The sequence below is a fragment of the Manacus candei genome, unplaced genomic scaffold (genome assembly GCF_025592945.1).
Source record: "Manacus candei isolate 608988 ecotype Guabito, Panama unplaced genomic scaffold, ASM2559294v1 h1tg000067l, whole genome shotgun sequence".
Classification (NCBI taxonomy): domain Eukaryota; kingdom Metazoa; phylum Chordata; class Aves; order Passeriformes; family Pipridae; genus Manacus; species Manacus candei.
Genome location: NW_026138115.1, coordinates 10,527,105 through 10,547,420, shown reverse-complemented (window position 1 = coordinate 10,547,420; position 20,316 = coordinate 10,527,105). Strand labels below are relative to the sequence as shown.

Here is a 20,316-nt window from a genome sequence, read left to right as displayed (position 1 = left end):
TTTAGAAACTAAAGAAAAAATATTTCTACCATGGTTTGCTGCAAAGTGGCAAGCTGTCAATAAGCTAACGGGTTGTCCGTGGGAGGTTGTCCATGTAGATGGACCTGCCTAAAAGTCTGTAATCCCATGAGGATATTGCAGAAAATATACAGGAATAATTGAAAAGAAGCTGATGCTTGAAAGAAGCAAATTTTCTCTAGCTGACTGGAACAATGAATATAGGGATTAAAAAGTGAAGAGGAGAATGAAGTTCTGTTGTTTCCAGGATCCAGTAGATTGAACCTGCTGTGTGTGTCAATTCTATGTGAAAACAAGTAGTAGAGTTTTGCATTAACTACAGTTTGTGGGCAGCAAATAGTTTATTTTCCTATATAATACTTCCCTAAGACTCCTTTTTTGTTCCCTTCTCTCCCCCACAGACAAAATATATTTAATCTTGATTCTGAGGAAGTGAAGATTCCCCCTTGTGGAATGTTATTTGTTCAGCTCTAGAGAGTTCACTGGATTTAACATAAATGACTTAGATAGGAATGACTTGATAGAGACTAGTGTTGGACCTTACCTGAATGCTTAAAGATGTAGTAAGATGAACTTAAGAGTGTCTGCTGTGTTTTCAGAGCTGTATGGTTTTGATGTCCTTATTGATGACACACTCAAACCCTGGCTGTTGGAAGTGAACCTGTCCCCATCATTGGCCTGGTAAGTGATTTCCAGTTTCATATGAGGACTGTTGCTGGAGAGGATTGTCCTTGAAACTAGGAGGGCATGATTTCATGATACCTACAGGTTATTTGTTCCACTGCTGATTAGCAGAGAGGATAATCCTTTGCTTTTTCCTTTGCATAAACAAACTTGTTGCAACAATAGGTTTTGAAAGAGCCCAGTTGGGATTCCATTTTCTTTTTAATTATTTCCTTTTCACAGTCCATCATCATAATCTCCCATCGTAGATGAATTTTGAAACTTTGCAGACTGTTGTGTGGGATTTCAAGGTTTAAGATTATGGAGTCCAAGCAGATTCAGTCATTATGATGAGTATGTAGATGAATGGTTGGGCTCAAATGTTTGGCCTAGTACTCTCTTTAGCTAAAATCTAAAGAGTGAGTGTTGTCTTGACTCTTATGCCGACCTCCATGCTCTAATGAAAATTGGGGATTTATTTTTGTAGGTTTCTCAATTATGATTTTTTTGTGAAAGAGGTGTAGTTAATTGTGTTTTTTAAGAATTCTATGACAGTAACTTTTATCTACTTCATGAAATGTAACATAGAAAATGTCTTTAGCTAAGCAGAGCTAAAACAAAGCTGTACATGTCTGCATTAGGACACTAAAAGCTGTGGAAAAAGGATAAACAGATTAATCTGTTGCTGTTTGATCTTTACCTATACATGTGAAAATTGCCTAGTTTTCTTCCAATGTTGTTTTCACCTCTGTTAAGAATCAGTACAAAGAAACTGTATTGGGAGATACACTGGATGCTGATGCATTCTTCTCATTTAATGCCAGACAAATAATTTCTCTTGTCCTCTATTGCATGTGGGGACAGTGATGCTCCTTTGGACCTGAAGATCAAAGCTAGCATGCTCTCAGATATGTTCACTCTTGTAGGTAAGTGTAGCAAAAAGCTCCTTCGATCCTTCCCTTATTTAAGACCAATAAAAGCTAGGTTTAGGAGCTGCATGTTATTAGATGAGTATAATGGGGGCAAACTCCAGTTAAGGAAAGCAGTTGTATTTAGCACTAGGAAGTCGTGTGTGTACACTTCAGCTTCAGGATAATCTGTCTGATTGTTATGCTTAGATGGTATTAAGAGTCCCCAGTTTCATATTTGAAGACACTACTCTTTTTAAGTACTTGGTTTTGAAGCAAGCTACAGTTTTTATTAAAAAAATGTAATGGAAGGTACAGTTTGGGATTAAACAAAGCAAGGTATGAAAATGGAAAGCGTCCTTATTGGTTCTTGGGCAGGGACAAGAAGGTTGTGTACAGACTGAGACTGTGAACAGGAATGCTAGGTTTATATGTCAGGGTTTGCCTGTCTTAAAGTTCTCATGTGGCTCCTGATGCCCCTAGGCTTTGTGTGCCAGGATCCAGGCCAGCGGTCAAGCCGGGCCATTTATCATTCAGCCGAATCTGTCAGGAGAAATCCATACCAGAAGATGCAGGTAAGTGATTTTAACAAGCCAGAGCTGAGAAGGATAGCAAAAAGTCATTCTCACTGAAGTTGACTCACTGGTGAGAGAGGCAGTGAGCGAGATGATCTGGATTTCTAGCATAACTACAGAAGAAGAAATTTTTAACTGTGTGAGTGGTGAGGCACTGGAACATGTCCAGAGAGTTTGTGGAATCATCATCCCTGGAGGTGTTCAAGACAAGGCTGGATGGGACTCTGAGCACCCTGGTCTAGTGGAAGGTTCCCTGCCCATGGCAGGGGTGTTGGAACTAGATGATCTTTAAGGTGCCTTCCAATCGAAACCATTCTATGATTCTAAGAGACTCAGGGGATACACCTGAGTTATGCACCCGAGTTATTCAGCCACTTTCATTTTGTTGTGGGTAACAAGCTTCCAGAACCCTAGAGCTTTATGAATGTCTCCAAGACCTCCTTCTAGGCAGAAAAAGCTTCTTGCATTTGAAATTTAAGACTTTTTTCCGATTCTGTCTTGGAGTCTCTTACTTCCTCTCCCATGGATCATTGGACTGAGGCCTCATGTGGCTTGCTGTGACTGCCCATTGCCTTTTCTGCTGAGATAGTGCTTTCTTAACACTGTAATGTTGAATGGCAGTTGTTTTCTATCTGTTTTTGGCTATGAAATGGACTCCATAAATATCTGTGGAAATGGAGCATTCACAAAAGGCAGGGAGATCTGGTACGTCACTTGGACTTTAAACACATTTCTCCTCAGGCAAATAGGCAAATGGTGCACCCTAACAGCTGCTGTGAGGGACATGAACATGGCTGAGTAGCTCAAGTTCAGTTAGGAAATGATAGGTCATTTTTGTTCAGTGACAGTGTACCAATACACTGTCCATTTTGGTATAGGGAAAACTCACAGAAGTTGCAATATTTTTTTCTTGTAAAACTCAGTCTTTAGCCACTGGGAGAGAGATGAATAGCTGGTAAGATGGGATTTGAGTATCTATAGGATGTGTGTCTGAGTCCAAAACTTCTAAGGCCAATTTAATAGATAGTGTTTTAAATACAGATCCCTCTGACCATAAAGGTGCTCTTTGTAGCAGACTAAACATACATCAGATAAATTAGGAACCATTCCAGAAAAAGTACCCTTCTCTCTAAGAGTAATGTGATCAGATCCTGATGATTTGACATCTTTTATCTGAAAAGAATTGTACAAGACAGTCTCAGAAAATTATGCTGCTGGGAAGCATTGAATTTTAAGGAGGATTTAAACTTTATTTTACTTTAAAAAAAAAAACACAAAAAGATGTAAAACCTGGCCAGTTGAAATGTGCAAAGATTCATATGAGAGAACAACGGTTATGAAGTGGGATTAATTTATCTTTTGGGACAGGTGTCCGCATTACCTATGTTTAATAGGAACAGGCTTATAATCCAGTGATAAAGTTTTATAGCATGTTTTTCTTATGTACCTAAATGGAAATTCCATGGCTAAAGAGATGTTTAGATCTTCCCATTGTTCAGAAATGTTTTGTCTTCTTCATCTCAGATTGTTGGATCTTTGATACCTTCTCCTATTCTCAGTTGCAAAGGGTACACTGAACCTCTTTTGTTTTTCTTTCCTCCTTCATGAAGTCTTGAGTTTTGATTGTTCACACAGACCATCTTTAATCATTGTAAAATTGCTGCTTGGGAAAGAAATGTTGATACCAGTGCTCTTGAGAGACTCTCTTGAATAACTATCCCGAGATAGTTATTCTGTTTTCTGGGTTTCACCAGACTGAACTGCAAGTTTCTTGTGCAATTCCTTTGGTTTGACTCTCTGAGCATTTCTCCCTCTAGGGAAATGAACAATTTAGCTTCTTCCTTTGTAATCTTGTTGATTTGGGTTGGAGCTCTTTCAGTTAATTGTAAGCAATAAAGGGGCCTTGACCTGTTTTGTATAGACCAGCTGTAGAGAAGAACTTGTCAGTAGTACAGTTAGGTCTCTTGAGAAGCCTTTCTTACACCAGTTGCACCTCTTGGGCATTGGAGAAGAGGAGACAGCCTGAATACCACTGAAGACAAGAAAAATCTAAGCTCTTATGATAATCGTTTCCTTTTGAACCTGCCTCTGTCATTAAACTGGTCTTGCTTGTGGACCTGATGCCAGATCAGTAGTACAGGGTATTTTCTGATATTCTGATGATGTTTCTGCACCTGTTTCAGAATGTTAAATAGTATTTTGTTTCTCCACAAGAACTGGAATATTGTTGAGCTATTTAAATGAAATTTCTTGTGGAATTTCAGGATTATTACTTTTTTTTAATCCTCTTTGTTTTATGAACAATTCTACTAGACAGCATCTGTTTCTGCTTAATAGATAGCTATTAAATATTTTTATCTAAGTGACTCTCGTCTTACAAAAATATCAGTTTTGGTCATCGTAGCGTAGTTCAGAGCTCTTTTCTGTATGCTTTTGAAAATTGCATGTCCAGATGCATTCTGCACAGCTGAGCACATCTGAGGTTAGGATTAATGCTGTGTTTGAAATGGGGATAGGATATGTTTGTGCAGGATATGAGGAAGATCTGAACTGAGATGGTAGAAGTGGTTAGCTATATCTCTGGACTTCAGTTATCATAGAATCGAAGAATGGTTTGGGTTGGAAGGGACCTTAAAGATCATCAAGTTCCAACCCTTATGCTGTGGACAGGGACACCTACTAGACTAGGTTGCTCCAAGACCCATCCAACCTGGCCGTGAACACTTCAAGGGATGGGTCATCCACAAGTTCTCTGGGCAACCTGTTCCAGTACCTCACCACCCTTTGCTTATATAGTGTTTTGCTTAGGGTACTGGCCACTCCTCTGCTACTCAGGCAAGGATGAGAGTGTCTTCGAGAACACGAGGTTTTTATTCTTTTTGTGTGTCTCTTGCAGCGTCCTGCATCTGCACAGTCACAAACAGCAAACACCAGATTGGTGAGTACCCTTCAGCTCCCAGCACCAATATGAGGGACACAATTTCAAACATTACCTTGTACAATGCTTTGGCGCAGTTAGGCCCTAACTATATTTTACAACTAGAATAGCCTGGTGCGGGGTGGAGGAAAGTCAACAAGAGAAGATGGACTGACATACGTTTCCATGTGGCAAAAGCAAATGTTGGAAAAATATTTAAAACACTAATAACGGCTTAAAAAAAAAAAGTAGGTGAGTTATGCTGAGAGACTACAAGTATTTCTGAACTGCATTTTAAAGAAATTGTTAGAGATGTTTAAAGATAAAGCTGTCACTCTGATCATCAAATGATGAAAACACTGGCAGCACAGTAGGTAGGCCATTGAAAAGGAAAGTGCAAAAACCAATGAGAAACTGGTAAAACCAGCAGCAAATAGGAGTGTCACACCAAAAGGGAGGAGTAGGAATTTTTGTCTTTGTACTGTAGGGGATGGAATAAAGAAAGCACAGGTGAATCTGCACAGACAAAATTCAGGTGGCCCTATGAAAGAAGTAATAATTTTCTGTGAGACAGTCATCTGAAGGACACTGTAAAAATTTGAGAGTGAACTGGCTTAAAATAAGGATAAGAAGGATTTCTTAAAGTTAATGGAAAAATATGGACTGTTGTTAGCATAAGTCAGACTGATCTACCTTTCTAAATGTCATATTTGGCACCCTTCATGCAAGCCATATGGACAAATCAATGATAGTTTACAATTCTAAGCACCTGGCTGTGTGGGGACATGGTAGGTATTATTTTGCTGCTGGGCTTCCTGCATGAATGTAATAGGAATTATTTTAATTTGTTTTTTTATAAGGTTTCCCAGCAGGAAGGGAAGGTAGGACAGATGGAATCATCTTGAGAACCTAATTCGTTCTATGCACTGCTATTTATGTCATTCTGTGTAAGTTTAGCTGAGGCTTAGTGGAAAGAGTCTTATTGAATAATGAGGTTTTGTAGAGAATAGGAAAGATCTTTGTGCCAAGTGCTGTCAGTGCTTAGTAAAATTAGAATCATGATATGGGAACTAGGGATACTTGCAGAATTTGGAGATATACCAGAGCGGTTGGATTTATCTGTACTTCTAAAGATAAGCTGGGTCAAAGAGGAAACAAGTTCTTTGTGAAGCTGGAGACATTTCTGTGCTACAGCCAGAGGGTATTCTGTAGTGAAACACTGAAAAAAAATATTTGTGCAGGAAGCCCAGTAAAGTTAGAGTTTTTCTCTAGCCTTTTGATAGCAGTGTTCTCAGATAGGAACCAGAGCTGCCAGTACATAGGCATATATTTTCTGTTTGTAATCAGTGAAATCATCTCTGTTGTATTCAAGTGTTCCTTTAGTAAAGTAGCTCATCTAATAGGATGAAAAATTTCTGTAATATTCTCTTTGAGCAGCAGTTCTCACATGATGATGATTGTTATGTTAGTGCCAGGAAATGGTTTTTAAGAGAAGGTTACCTATCAGGAGATTCTAGAGGAAGCGAAGTTGTTGAGCTGTGGATTTGAAATGGAGGAAAGCTTAGGAAGAAAGACTAAAACCTTTCAACTTAGTATCATCTACAGCATCAGGCAAACCTGTTTGATTACTGGTATTTTTATTTCTTCTGCAAATGCTTGTGTCTCTTACCTTGTCTTCCAGATTGTGTAATTTTCTCTTATTTTTTTAAATCAGTTTTAATTAGACTTAACAATGTTTCAGCTGGCACCGTCTATGTCTGTTTTATCTTTGGATCTTTCTGTACCAGTCACTGCAGTGTAACCTATTCTAGTGCAATGCCTGTTGCTTTTGCTGTTGCTTCATCTACAGATTGCATAGCTACTTGCAATATCTAATGAAACAGAGAGGATGAAATTCAATTCCAATAGTCCTTACAAATAAAGATGCAACCTGATCTTGCTATGGATTTTATTTGTACCTGAGTAGTATGGAATATTCCCCTGGAGTTATCCAGCTTAAGGTTTCTGTCTTTTTTTTTTTCTTTCTAGATTAAAAATGCCCTCTGTGCATTCTTTGCTCAGTACAGAGCTAAAAGAAAATTTTAATTTGGTATAAATGCCTGAGACCTTCTCAGCTAGAGTCTTGAAATGCTATTTTTAATGAACTGAGCCTAAGGCTAGTACTTGAGAACAAGTTCAAAGATTTCAGTCTTGCTCAGATTTGAAGATTTTATAATCCTGATAATTTGAAGACATTTTGAATTCCTGTCCTTTTGTTAGAATTGGTCACAACTGCACGTCAGGTTAAGAATAAGCTTAGTGAGACTGTCTGCAAAGTATTGATTTTCTAATTTAAAAAAATTTGCATAATTATGCAAATTTGCATGATGTGTCTATGTACATATCAGGATCTGTCTCTTAAGTGCAAGAAGTAGTAAGCTGACATCCTAGCAGTACAGTAACAAAAGAATAACAGGTGGTGAACTTTTCCCTGCAACATTTATCTCATCAGTGAATTACAGTTCTGTTGTTCTACTGTAGCTACACAATTAGAACAGAGAATCAGGCTTCTGGTACCATTGATGTGTGAATCTAAGTGTATTTGGAGCCTGTGGATGCTGGCTCTAGTGCCCCATGGGTGAGAATTTTTCTGTATGACATCCTGACTTTGCTGCTTTTGGGTATGTCTCATGTTTTCCTGGAAGGGGCCAGGGGTGTAAATATTGGCACCAATGCATGAATTGCTGTGCTAAAATCCAATAATGTGAATGCTCACACTTAGTGCTGTCTGGGGTGTGGACTCTTCAACAGCTGGAGTGTGGAATTGTGAATTCTGGCTGTGATGCTCTGGAGTGTAGATCCTGTTGGGAATGGAGTCCTGGAATTTGAATGTAATGGTTTTTAATAAGAAAATAGAGAGAGGAAAAGAGAAAAATCTGGATTCACACTGTCTCTACAGCGTACCCGTCCTCTGTCTGCCAGTGATGCTGAAGTTAAAAGCTCGATGCCCTTAGGCAGGGAAAAAGCAACAGGAAAGCATAGCAGCTCTGTGGTAGGCCTGTCTATGGAGGAGGTAAGTAGACTATTATATTGCTTTTATTTACCTTGGCTTTCATTCAGTATGTGGGGTTATTTGCTCAACAAAGAGCAAGTGCGCGTATATGAAAAACACGAGAGAAGATGTATAATTTTAAAAACAGAATTGCTTGCTTTTACTGCTGGTACTGTCCTTGCCCTCAATTATGCCAGGTATGCTTGAAGCAGTGATAGGCTCCTTTGGAATTTAAACACAAGACAAAATTGCTTAAGGATGTCATATGTGCCCAACCCCTTGGCTGAAACTCAGAGATTTTTGTAAGGTTCATTTTTGATTTTATCTGTTTTGCTGGCTATTTTCTTTCTTTTTTTTTTTCCAGATAAAAGTTCTTAGGCGAGTGAAAGAGGAAAATGAACGGAGAGGAGGCTTCATCCGGATATTCCCTACCCCATTAACATGGGACCTTTATGGGTAAAAATAACAATCCAGTAAGATAGCACTAATGCTCTGTGTTGAGGGATATTCTGTGTTGGGTATATGTAGATCAGCCATCCTGGTAATCAAAAAGACATATTGAAAGTTTTGGTAGAGCTTATTTTAGTGTTGAGGAAGCTTATTTCTGATCCCTTGTTTTTATCAGCTGCTGCTTTGCCTAACTGCATCTCATGGAAAGCTGTCAAAAATTGCTTCTGGTGTTGCTTTTCTGTTAGAATAAAACTGTCTTCCCTTCAGATAATCCATTGTGGCTATCTACTTTTACGTCCTAGAGCTGCATACTATGTACTTTTGTCATTAGGCCCTAAATGCCATATAGGACTCACTCACTCTGAAAGTGATACTATGTTAGACTTTTCTGATTTTATTTTTGCAATCTGTAATGTTTTCTGTCTCTTGCATCACCAGGAACTTTAGCTGAAAAACGATAGCTCTGCTCTTTTCCTCTTTTCTGTTATGGTACAGCATGTTGTCTGAATCCAGTTCTGAGATGTTTTTTATAGGTCACTTATTTCTGTGTTATGCTGCCTTTCACTGTGTTGAGCTCTGTCTTGATAATCCTGAATTTTGTTTTTCTAGATCCTTTTTAGAGCACAAGACATCAATGAACTACATGCTGGCTACACGTTTGTTTAAGGACAGGTAGAAAGTTTTTCTGTTTGGGAGCGAGGTAAAGGGCATGAACATCATGAAAAGGATTGATTCATCACTTATCCAGTGTTATAAACATCAGTCTGTGATTTACAGGGGTGGTGATAGTTGCTCATCTTTTCTGTGCGTGTGAGGTGACTGTGGAGGTTTCTCATATTTACGTGTTGTATTTCTGAATCCAGGGGCACAAAGGACAATGCACAAGTCATGGGAATCATTGGAGTACAAAGATTACTATAGACATGAGAAAATTTTAAGCGCATAGGTTTCACTATGAAGGGATTATAGGTCTTTGCTTACCTTTTGTGTCAAATTTCAAATTACATTAGAGCTTGTCCTCATGTAATTAAGCACTGAAATTGACTCCTCCAATGGTTTAGTATCCCTGTGTCTTGATCTATGCAAGCATGATTTGATACCTCTTTCTCTGGACTGTGCTTGGGTGGAAAAGACAGTTCATGCCACTAGCTGAACTTCCATTGAGAGTTGTACTCAGTATCTTTCACTCTGTTTAATGCCCTTCCTTCTCAATAGTTCTTCTTACCCAAATTTGAGATCCACTATAAAGTAATTACCAGGTAAGGATAAGGAGGCTGAAAAAGGACACAATATTTACAGAAGCTCTTCCTGCATGAGCAGTGTACAATTTTTTTTTCTCTGTGTACATTCAGGGATGTGTCTAAAGAATAGTTCCAAATGACACCTTCTCCAACTTAAGCCTGAAAAATGTAAGCATCAGTTCTAGTACAGCTGCTCAGATATCCTCTTTTGGAGCTCTTTTTTTTTTTTTCTCCTTTAACAGAGAACTCACAGGTGATTCTGTAAATTTGGTCCTTTCTTTGTACATATGAAAGACTATGTAGGCTTTTTAATCCAGGCTGATACAGAATGGAAGGTAATTTTTGATCTTTTTCCCTTTATAGGGGCAAGATGAAAAGAGACTTCATCACTGGAAGATCCCGGTAAATGGTGACTTAATTAAATAACTTGTACTTTGTAGGACTTGTTCTAAATTTAGATTTGCATAACTTCATCCTTCAACCTGTGTGTCAACAACTTTTCTACCTGAAATCCATGAAAATAATTTTAGAAACATAAATACAGTGAGAAAAGAATACACCCATATGTGGTGAGCTCATGTTGGATTGGACCTTAAAATTGCTCTTCTTCCCACTTTGGTATTCCTGCCATATTTATAAGCCTCATCATTGAGTTCTCTCAAAAGATCCTGTAGTGCATGAGGGTTTTGGGCTTCGTATACCCATACTTTGTTAGATCTAAAAGATAAATGAAGTAACAAGAATTTTCTGTTGATGTTTACACTTAAATCATAGAGAGCACTTTTCTGGAACTTTGTGCGCTGGCAGAAAGTTGTTACTCTTGTGTGTTTTCCTTAAGAAATCTGGCAGAGCTCCTTGTCCCTTGGTTTAGGCAGAACTTGTAGAAAGTTTGACATTTTCCGCTTAGATTATATTAAAATTCTTATTTCTGACCAAACAGTGAAGAACAAGCTATCTACATAAATGGTTCAGATGATTGGACTGAGGTCCATGTGCTCTCTTTCCATCCCCCTCCATTATTTTGTACTCTTGCAATTCAGTTTTCCCTATTAATTGTGCCTTGTAGTTGCTGCTGATTTCCAGCTGCTGACGGACAGATACTATTCAATCATGAAAGCATGACACTAGATAAGTGCATCCTGGGGCTTTGAGAGATGATGTTCTGTAAAGTACTTGCAAGACTCTGCAAACATTTTTAGGCTTAAATAGAGCAGAGTTTAGACTGATGATAAATATTTCTTCCCTGTATCAGGAAAGAAAGTTTCTTGAAGAAATTTGATCTACTAGGTCTCTTGTATCATCAGGAAGAGAAGTACAAAGAGAGATTGAGGGATGTCTCTGTACTATGCTTCCCAGAGCAGGTCTTAATGGAAGGCTGGATATGAGGATGGAAACTGTGGGCTCTCACGCTCTGTTTTATGAGAGAAAGCTTGTTTCGTTGGAGTTACGGAAGCGTCGGCGATGTCATGGCAAGGCTAGAGCAGCACAGATGAGATCATCAGGTATGCATGGCTAGAGTTTTAGATGAGCAGCTAGTCAAAGGAAAGCAAGTAAGAGACTTACTCATTTGAAATGTGTGTGAATGGAGTTGTTCTGGTTTCAAGTGTTAATAGTTTTCACTTCATTCCTCTTCTGAGCTTCTTGTTTTATACTGCCTAAAATTTCATTCCTACCTTTCCACATCATGTGTATATGATTAAAGGGAATCAGTACTTGCTTGGAGCTGAACTTGTGGTTACATTTTGGGTAAAAAATTCAACTGTATATGTGCCTCTGTAGTTCTCCAGCTTTTCAGAGAAAGATGAGACCTTGCAGATTGGTTCTCCTACATAACAGTGACTCTAAGCTGTTGGAAAGAGAAATCCTTCTTATCCAAGCAGATGTTAAAAAAACTTTAAAGGGTACAGAGGTGAATGATCCTCACAGGTGAATGTTTCTGAAGCCAGTATCTGAACTCTTTCTAGTAGCTGTGTGATACTGGCTACAATGGGAGAGATTGTACATTAGAAAATTATTTTTACTGCTATGTTGAGGTATATGATCTTTACTGACACGTGGAAATTTAGATTTGTAGCTTTGGTTTATTTGATACAGAGAATACAAAAAATGAGTGTGTATATATATGTTAAGTATGGGTCAGTACATGCCAGTAAACATGTAAGAACCAGGATAAAATATAGGAAAATGCCTTTGTCTCTTTGATTTTGTGGTTTTGGTTTTTTTTCCATTTGTAAAGTTAAAACAAGAATCTTGGTCTGTCTTCTCTGATATTGGGAAAACGGGCTTCTCAACTGTTCAGTGCACAAGCAGAAAGACAGAAAGGATAATATAGGGCAGTGATACTTAAGATTATGTTCTATAATGATGGTGTTCTGTCGTAGCAGAAAAGAGTGTAGGGGTAAACCAAAGGAAAGTCCTTTCCACTTTTTTTTTTTTTTTTTTTTTTTTTTTTTAACTAGCATAGGTGATTTCTCCTCTACTACAGGCACATCAGAATCAACAAAGCTGTCCCTCAAGTCAGACACAGAAGGTGAGGAGGAAGAGGAGGTGGATGCAGATGAAGATGAAGAGCTAGATAGAACTGTTTGCTCTGTTTTGGACACCCAGGTGAAAAACAAGCCAAAGCTCTCTGACTCGGTGAAAACTGCTTGTAAAGAGAGGTTGCCAAAAAAACTTGACAAGAAAACTGGAGATGGAGAAGAACTGTTTCTGCAAAAACTAGACTCACAATCTCGGTTTAACTTGCTTCAGATTCTTCAAAAGCATGGAAACCTGAGGTGAGAGATAGCTGCATTTTGCCTTTAGCTTTGACTTGCAGCTGATACTGTTTAAAATACAGAGTATGTACCTTTAGTGCCACATTTTAACTGTGAAGAGATAAGGCGTTAGAAAAGGGGCCTGGATTTTTGTCTTGCTGTGGGCTGCCTTAACAACTCCTTGGCACAGAAGGGAGATTGTTGCCAAGTCTGACAGTTTACCTAAATGCCTGACCTGCTGGATCAGTAGAAAGCATAACTCATAGTTTCCATTGCTATTCTTTAATCTGGTGATGTAACCTGGGTTTTTTTGTCAATTCAGACTTCTGAAATGCCTCTGTCTTAATGCAGGATGCCTGCTACTGAATTCTAAACTTTGTCTTCTCATTCTTTGCATTTACCATGAAGTGGATATAGATATATGTTAAATTTTCCAAGAACACTTGGGTAAGAATATGTCAGTACTGATCTCAGTACTTTCTCTCCATAAAATTAGTTTTCTCATTTTTGTTTTTGATAGAATTTTTACCTCTGATAATAATTTCTGCTCCAGGTCATTGCCTGCTTGAGAGCAAGATTAGGAGGTCATTTGAGAGTGACTAATGACTGAAACATCTCGTTGCATGTTGTTGAATATGACGTGGAACAGAGTATATTCTGATGCCTGGCTCTGTTGCTTGGAAAAAAGAGAGGTACTGGAGGAGATTTTGTGGAGTAACACCAACCAGGGCCCTGCTAGATGTTTTGAAGTTTGATCTGCCACTTGAATGTGGATAGAAGAACTGTCTAATTGCAGATGGACAGAAAGGCTAACAAGACCTGATCATGTATATCTGTGTAAGAGGATGTAAGACAAGAAGCAGTATTATGTTTTCTGTGAAAAATATCCAAAAGTAGAGAAAATAAATGCATCTTGTTGTTGCTTTCTCAGTTTAGTTTCTGAGAGAAATTATGGATTATTCAGTGGATTTGGGGGTTATTCTGATGTCTTACTGTGGCAAGGGCATTTGTTCTTCTGACAGGGAAAACTCTGAAACCTGTTTTGAGGATGAACATAGCAATGCTGTGTCTATATCTACATATATATAGAACTGATTCCTACCAAGAATGTAAGTTCTGTCTGATGTTCCTGGCAGAATCTTGCTCAGCACCCAACACTGCTGGGATTCCCCACAGAAATGTGTAAGGCTTGTGGTTGACCTCATGTTCCAAGATTGCGCTGGGCTTGGCCCCATCTGATCTGTCATTGATGAAAGCTCTGCTTGTGGGTTCAACAGAGGAGCTGAAGTAATGAAGTTTTCATTCAAGAGAAACCAGGCCTGTTTTGGTCAGTTTTTGTAAGTGGTAGGACTTCCTTCTCCTTTAGTCAGCCTGATGAGGAAATTTCTCCATCTTCCACACATGGGGTGTTACTGATAAAGAGGTGATGGTCAAATGAAACTTGTTCCCCCAACTGTGCCATTTCCAAGGAAATAAAATGAAAAGGGATTTATGTATTTCTGCATTTAAGACCTCAGGTTTCAATATCCTACACATGATAGGAGATGCACTGTTATACAAGGACCTTCTTTGGTTTTTAGTCATAGAAGTATCAGGTGCAGGCAAAGAACTGTATCATTGTGCTGATGCTGATAACAGAGTATCGCCAATTTCTAGTTGAACTCCTGATCATGAGTTGTTTGAGTTGCACCTAAAACAAATCTGACAGCCCTACAAACCTCTGAGAAGAAGAGCCTTTTCTGATATAGTGTGGCCTGATGTAGACAGTGTTGGTTCTTAGCTAGGATTCAGTGTGTTCTCCTCATGTTCCACACATGGGGAAAAAGAAGGTATGTGTGGTGACTAGCAGCATATGGAGTTCAGAGGTGTTACAAGGCCTACTGTGCATTCTGGAGTTGTCTGAAGTTCCTGGAAGACAGGAATCGTAACCAGGTATTTTCATCAGGTTTTAGTTGATAGTACAGGTACAGCTATCCACAGAGGATGTTAGTTTGAGACTCTTGTGAACTTATCATTTGCTTAACCTCTCTTTGGCCTGGTATGGTCTTCCAGAAGCATCAAAAGTTGGTGATTAAGCAGATGTATGGATACTTCCGACGTCCTTTATTTTAACTTCAATTCTTACCAAAATTGATGCATTGATTGCTCTAAGTGCTACTATGTTGTATGATTTCTGTGGAACACTGTAAACCAGAAAGGCTAAATTGCTGCACGGAGTTTTTAGTGCTATTTGAGAGACTCAGGTACATGGAGTTATTAGGATCATGTAAGTATCTGTGAATATTCCTAAGAAGCAGAGAACAAGTAGAGAAAATATGGTGAGGTTCCTCAGGAATCAGTCTGAGCCTGATTTTAATAATCAAGACAAGAATGACACAAAATGTAGAAATGTGCTAATGAAATTTGATGATGGAAAAGATTTGGGAGTTATTACCATGAGAGAAAAGTAATGGAATAAATGTGAGAAAAACTGGATGGCCTTGAGGATAGGAATAATATAACTAGGATGAAATTCAGTAGCACCAAGTTGCAAGGGCATGCTTTTAAGAATTAATAATTTGCAGCAGAAATTCTGTCGGCTGGATGTTCATCAACTGGAAATTAATTATAAGGAAAAATATCTCAGATGCTGGTTGATCACAGCTCACACATAAAAACACCAAATGTGATTTAGGCTTTATCACTTGACATACTTCTGAGACTTCCTGTGGAGTATTGTATACAGGCACTATCACTCATATTCCTGGAAGGTAAATTGTGACTGGAGCAGGCAGGGGTGAGCTGTTAATCTCATCGTGCCACCAGTGTGGGTGCTTTGTTAGAAGACACTGAAAGGTGTGGATAGTTCACCCTAATAAAATGAAAACTATGAAGGGGTGTAATTGCTGTGCATAAATACATTCAAAGTGGAGAAAGAAAATGCAAATATAAACTGCTCATGAATGAAGCTGGGCTGGGTAGTAAAAGAAGGTTCCTAATTACAAAACTAGTAAGTTCTGGAGTAATATTCCAGGAAAGTAATGGATTCAAAAGTCTAGTTTATTTTGAGATGAAACTTGATAATTTATTAGAAAATATTAGGACATTGCCGATGATAGAGGAATGAATCTGTCTGTGACACTAAAGCTGCTACATCCTTATGAAAAGCTTCTAGCAACTATGGGGAAAACTATGAGGAAGAGCAGAGACTGCAAGAGTAGAATGCTTGAGGATAGGGTTTAGACCATGATGACAATGAACAGAATTAGGTAAAGCTTTCAGCAGTTTCTCTCACAACAAATCCATATGCTAAAATGACTGCCATTGTGAGGGAATGAGAAGTGATGTGTCACTCCCAGTTCTTTCCTCAGTTCATGCTCACAGCTTCCCAACATGTTCAGCCAGCTGCACAGCACATTTTGCTGATGTTCTTTCATTCTTCAGTGGTGCCTTGCTCAATGAAATTTGGCTTGTGTCCGTAGGCCAGCAGGGGAGGAGCTCACTTTCACAGATTTAATTCTTTCATTTCTAATGGGAATTACAGGGCCTTTGTTATAACTCTGGCACCAGTACCAAACCCTTTGTTTATTTTATGGTCTCTTGTTGTGGTGTTCAAAATGTTTGTGAAGACAGAGGCCCAGCAGAGCCTTGAATTTGATTTAAAAATACAGTTTTGCTGATGTTCATGTTACTGCCTTTTGGAGAAGAGGAACTAAGGCTGTAAAAGGCAGGAAGAGCATTCCATTTTTAGAAATGATCTTAGAACTTAAGAGTATCTGCTGTCTTTTATATCTCCTGCAATACCTATCCCATCTTAGTGAACTGAAAGTCTGCTTGAAAATGCTGGTGGGGGTGAAGGGGTCCCCCTTTGTTTGAGCATCAGCATTAATGCACCTTAGGAGGTCCTTGCTGACTGCACTTTGGACCATAAGCTGTGCCTGACTGCTGTAATTCTTCCCATTCCTACTCTGAACATAGCTGATTGATCCTTTTGGCCCACAGCAAAGTGCAAGCCCGTACGGCTTTCTCTGCCTATCTACAGCATGTTCAGTTCCGACTGATGAAGGAGGCTGGTGACCAGATCCAGAATCCTGCCTGGGCTGCCAAAGAGGATGAGCAAATGGTAAGAAGCTTTATGTTGGCCAAATTGAAAAACCAAGCTGAAATCTGCCTTGAGAATTTTGAGGTCTGTTCCCATCGTTGCAAGAATAGAAATCCAACTGAGATGGTGGTTGTCTATCTTTGTCCAGCTGCCAGTGCTGTATTTTTAATATACAGATAAGGAAGGACTGCGGACTGACCTCAGAGCAATGATAGAGTACACAGCTCTTAGTGACTGGAGTGTGATTGGCGTTCACACTGCTCAGATCTTTTGCTGGTTCTCCTCCATTGATTTCTGAGCTTACCTACTCTTGAATTCTTCTTTTAAAGATTCTTTAAGATGACTTGTCAGGATCTGGTTTCTGCTGCAATAAACAAAATATACATCTACTCAAATGGAACAGGACCCAGTTAAGCTTTTTCTCCTATGCAAGGTTTTACTGTATCCAGACATCTTCACTTAGGAATCTTCCTTGCATTCTAGGTAGGGGAAATTAAAGTAAAAGCCACTGAGAAGAGAAAATAAAAGTGATTAATTTTTCTAGGCAGTGTTTTAAGGCCCTGTATTTGATGTATATGCATTTTAAAGACTACTGCAAGCCCAGATACCCTTACAAACCTTCCTAAAAGAGCTTTGTACAATAGGCTCTTGAGCTTTCTGCATATTCAAATGTATTTTCACTGAGTGCGTGTTGCAGGGAAACAGCCAATGCAGTTCAGAGATAAAATTGCATGTCAAGAATAATCAGTCAACTCAGTGGAAAATGTTACCTCTGCTCTTTCCAAGTGGAAATTAAAACTGGATTTTGAGAGTCTCTTTGTCTGCTGTACTGTGAAAAATAATGTTTAAAATAACAGATCAAACCAGCCTGGAGTAATGGCAGTGAGAGGCGAGCTGTGAAATCCAATAGTTTGGCTGAGAGGCTGCTCATTTATGCATTAATAGAGCTCCTAAGCAAAAGCAAATCCAGAGGGAAGACAGAAAGGGTTCAAAACACCCACAAGATGCATCTTGACTTAGGATCTGCCTTGCCATATGTTTTCCCCACCAGAGGTCAAATAGACATGGTGAGGGATTGGAATTACACAGCTGTAAATGTAGTCATATATTACTGTGGAGAGAATGTGGCAATAGTATATATATAAAAAGTGATGAAATGAGGCTGCCCCAGTGGAGTGATACCTGTGGAGATGTGTGGGGATTTCTGACAAAGATCTCCTTCCCTGTGGTAGTGCTGAGAGGGTTTTATGTCAGTACACTTTATCACAGGCCTCCTTTAACACATTGCAAGTTCTTTTATGGAAATGTTCTCCTAAGGTATTTACAGGTTGTTCTGTGTTGTTGTTGCTGCTTTTTGCTGCTTGGTTATTTTTTTTTCCTTTATCATGCTTTTCAAACGAGCACTTCTCAAGTGTTCGAAATTCTGACCCACCTCAGGCAAGGCACACCGTTTTCCTCTCCCAACTTGGTTTTGTAGAGCTGTACTAAAAACATGTATTGCAGAATGCTTTTGTCTGCCAGTTTCATCTTGTTTTCTCAGGAGATATCTTCCGTTCTTGCCACTCATTAGCTGCTGTAGTACCTCTATTCTCTTCTCCCCACATCTTGCAGATGGTCCATTGTTAACTCCATCTCTCTTGCTTACAGGAGCTGGTGATCCGCTTTCTGAAGCGAGCTGCCAGCAATCTCCGTCAGTCCTTGAGGTTGCTGCTCCCCAGCCGTCGTTTAGGACTAAATGATCGTCGTCGTATCCTGGCTCGCCAGCTGGGCGAGTTCATAATCTGTTATAACAAGGTGACTAATTTTTTTCTTAATTTTTCTTTTGGTAGCTCTTTTGGTTTCTGTTCTCTTTTTCTAAAGTGTCTCCTGAAGGCTGTATCAAAGGCAATGTTCTGACATTTATGCGGCCTGCTTGCAGCTGTGCATCCAGTAATGGTACTTTGCTGTTCAAATTGTCAGATAGACAACAGTATTAGTACATTATATATGTAGTCCAGTAATCATATGCATAAAAAGAGGTGCAGAAATGAAGGCGAATTTAATTGGCCGTTTGCTCTTTCTTTGCCTTGTCTTCGATTCTAGTGCTTTGTAATGGCTCTTCCCACTTCTTATTTGTGTGGTGCTTCTTTAGAGATAATTTTTTTGTACAGAACATTATGAAATATGTATTTTACTATTTGTTTGGTATATGGAGGGACTGCTACCTATCTGTAGTGAGGGACTGCTACCTATCAGTAGTAAGGGACTCTGTGTGCTCAGTGTTAAGGACACGTAGGTCATAATTTAAATAATTTGCCCATCTTTAGACATAGAAGATGCTGTTCTTAGCATAGTGGTCTCATGTTACTCCTTGCTTTGCAAGGGCAGCTTCCCCTTTCCTTTACCCCCTAGCATTTCTTTAGTGTTAGAACAAGTGTAATTGAAATTTTGCTTTGAGGCCTCCAAGCTTCTACTCATTAGGAGAGAGGATATTCACTTACATTAGCTAGTCAGAATTGACATCTGGTAACTTGATCTGTCTAAGCAAGGTTGGTATGGAACCAAATCTGTTCCAGGGAGTGCCTTGTATGCCTAATGCTCGCTGAATTACTGTGTTAGGAGTAACCACAAAACACTTGGGTGGCTCTGTGGTCAGTGAAGAATGCAGCTGCTTTGAATATAATTTCCACTCAAATTGCATTCAAACATTAGGATTTTCTGCTAACTCTTGAGTAAATTCACAAAATAAAGCTGTGCAACTGGTAATAAATCAGTGCATAAACATTTTCTCAGAACAAGTGAGAACATATCACTTGATGTTTTGGGGCATACATGTTTAAGCCACTGAGAGACTGTTAGGCTGTGAGGTTTTTTGATGTCTGATTCCAGCATACAGACTTCTTTCATTGACTTGTAATTTCAGATTTAGTAGGGACTCCAACTAGCCACTATGTATCTTCTGTAATGACACTGAAGAAAAAAATGCTAACTGAGTAAAAAGTATCACATATTGTCCAGAGAGTTACTTAAGTAGTGAAGAGTAGAGGCATGTTCCATATTGATTTTTTCTTCCCTGTCTTGAGTTATCTTTCGAAAGATGTATCTGACTGTTTTGTTCTGGGAATGCTCAGGGTACCAGCAGGCAGAAATGAAGTGGAGATCTGGTCAGAGATAGCTTTTAAACTGGTATTGGTAATTCAGACAGGCCTGAAGCTTTTTTTTAATGAATAAAAATATTTGTGTTAGTACAACCAGTAGTGTCAGCCAGTTCTACTGGTGTAAAATAGATCATTTGTATCTGAGAGCTTGCTCTCATTTTCACGTGCAAAGGCTTACCACTTACTCCAGTATATTTTAGTGTATAAGTGCATGTTTGCCACAGGCTGTACTGTTTTACTTTCTTAGTTTTTGCTAAAGCAGTGTGGTTTTGGTATGCATATAAGCCTTCAGCAATTGGCTGCATGACAAAAGAGATTAACTCAAGAGAAATACAGTTTACAGTGGAAAATGTGGATGTCATCAATAGACATCCTTGATTCGGTTTCTTTATTATAATTTTATATTTTTTCCCTCCTTCCTGAATATCTGTCTACTTTTGGGACAAATGCTCAAATAAAAGCTGTTTTGAGGAACTCTATTTGTGACATAAACAACAAAAGTAGAGAGGGGACCTAATATCTGTAAATAATGATTTTAA

The 20,316-nt window shown here is 38.9% G+C and overlaps 1 protein-coding gene across 12 annotated transcripts in view; it reads left to right on the top strand.

Moving 5' to 3' along the window:
* The window catches only part of TTLL5 (tubulin tyrosine ligase like 5), a 137,319-nt gene that overhangs the window by 36,630 nt on the left and 80,373 nt on the right, over nt 1–20,316 (top strand). For 11 of the 12 annotated variants that reach the window (XR_007907607.1, XR_007907608.1, XR_007907609.1 and 8 more), the window contains 12 exons: nt 618–699; nt 1,546–1,607; nt 2,073–2,164; nt 5,061–5,102; nt 8,020–8,133; nt 8,477–8,568; nt 9,172–9,234; nt 10,167–10,205; nt 11,160–11,305; nt 12,268–12,580; nt 16,541–16,661; nt 18,288–18,434. Coding sequence is in view for 8 of the 12 variants with exons in the window: in XM_051806737.1 (XP_051662697.1) it covers nt 618–699; nt 1,546–1,607; nt 2,073–2,164; nt 5,061–5,102; nt 8,020–8,133; nt 8,477–8,568; nt 9,172–9,234; nt 10,167–10,205; nt 11,160–11,305; nt 12,268–12,580; nt 16,541–16,661; nt 18,288–18,434 (1,313 nt within the window). In the remaining 4 variants the exon portion in view is untranslated. The remainder of the gene's footprint in view (nt 1–617; nt 700–1,545; nt 1,608–2,072; nt 2,165–5,060; nt 5,103–8,019; nt 8,134–8,476; nt 8,569–9,171; nt 9,235–10,166; nt 10,206–11,159; nt 11,306–12,267; nt 12,581–16,540; nt 16,662–18,287; nt 18,435–20,316) is intronic. The other variant, XM_051806738.1, reaches the window with a different exon arrangement.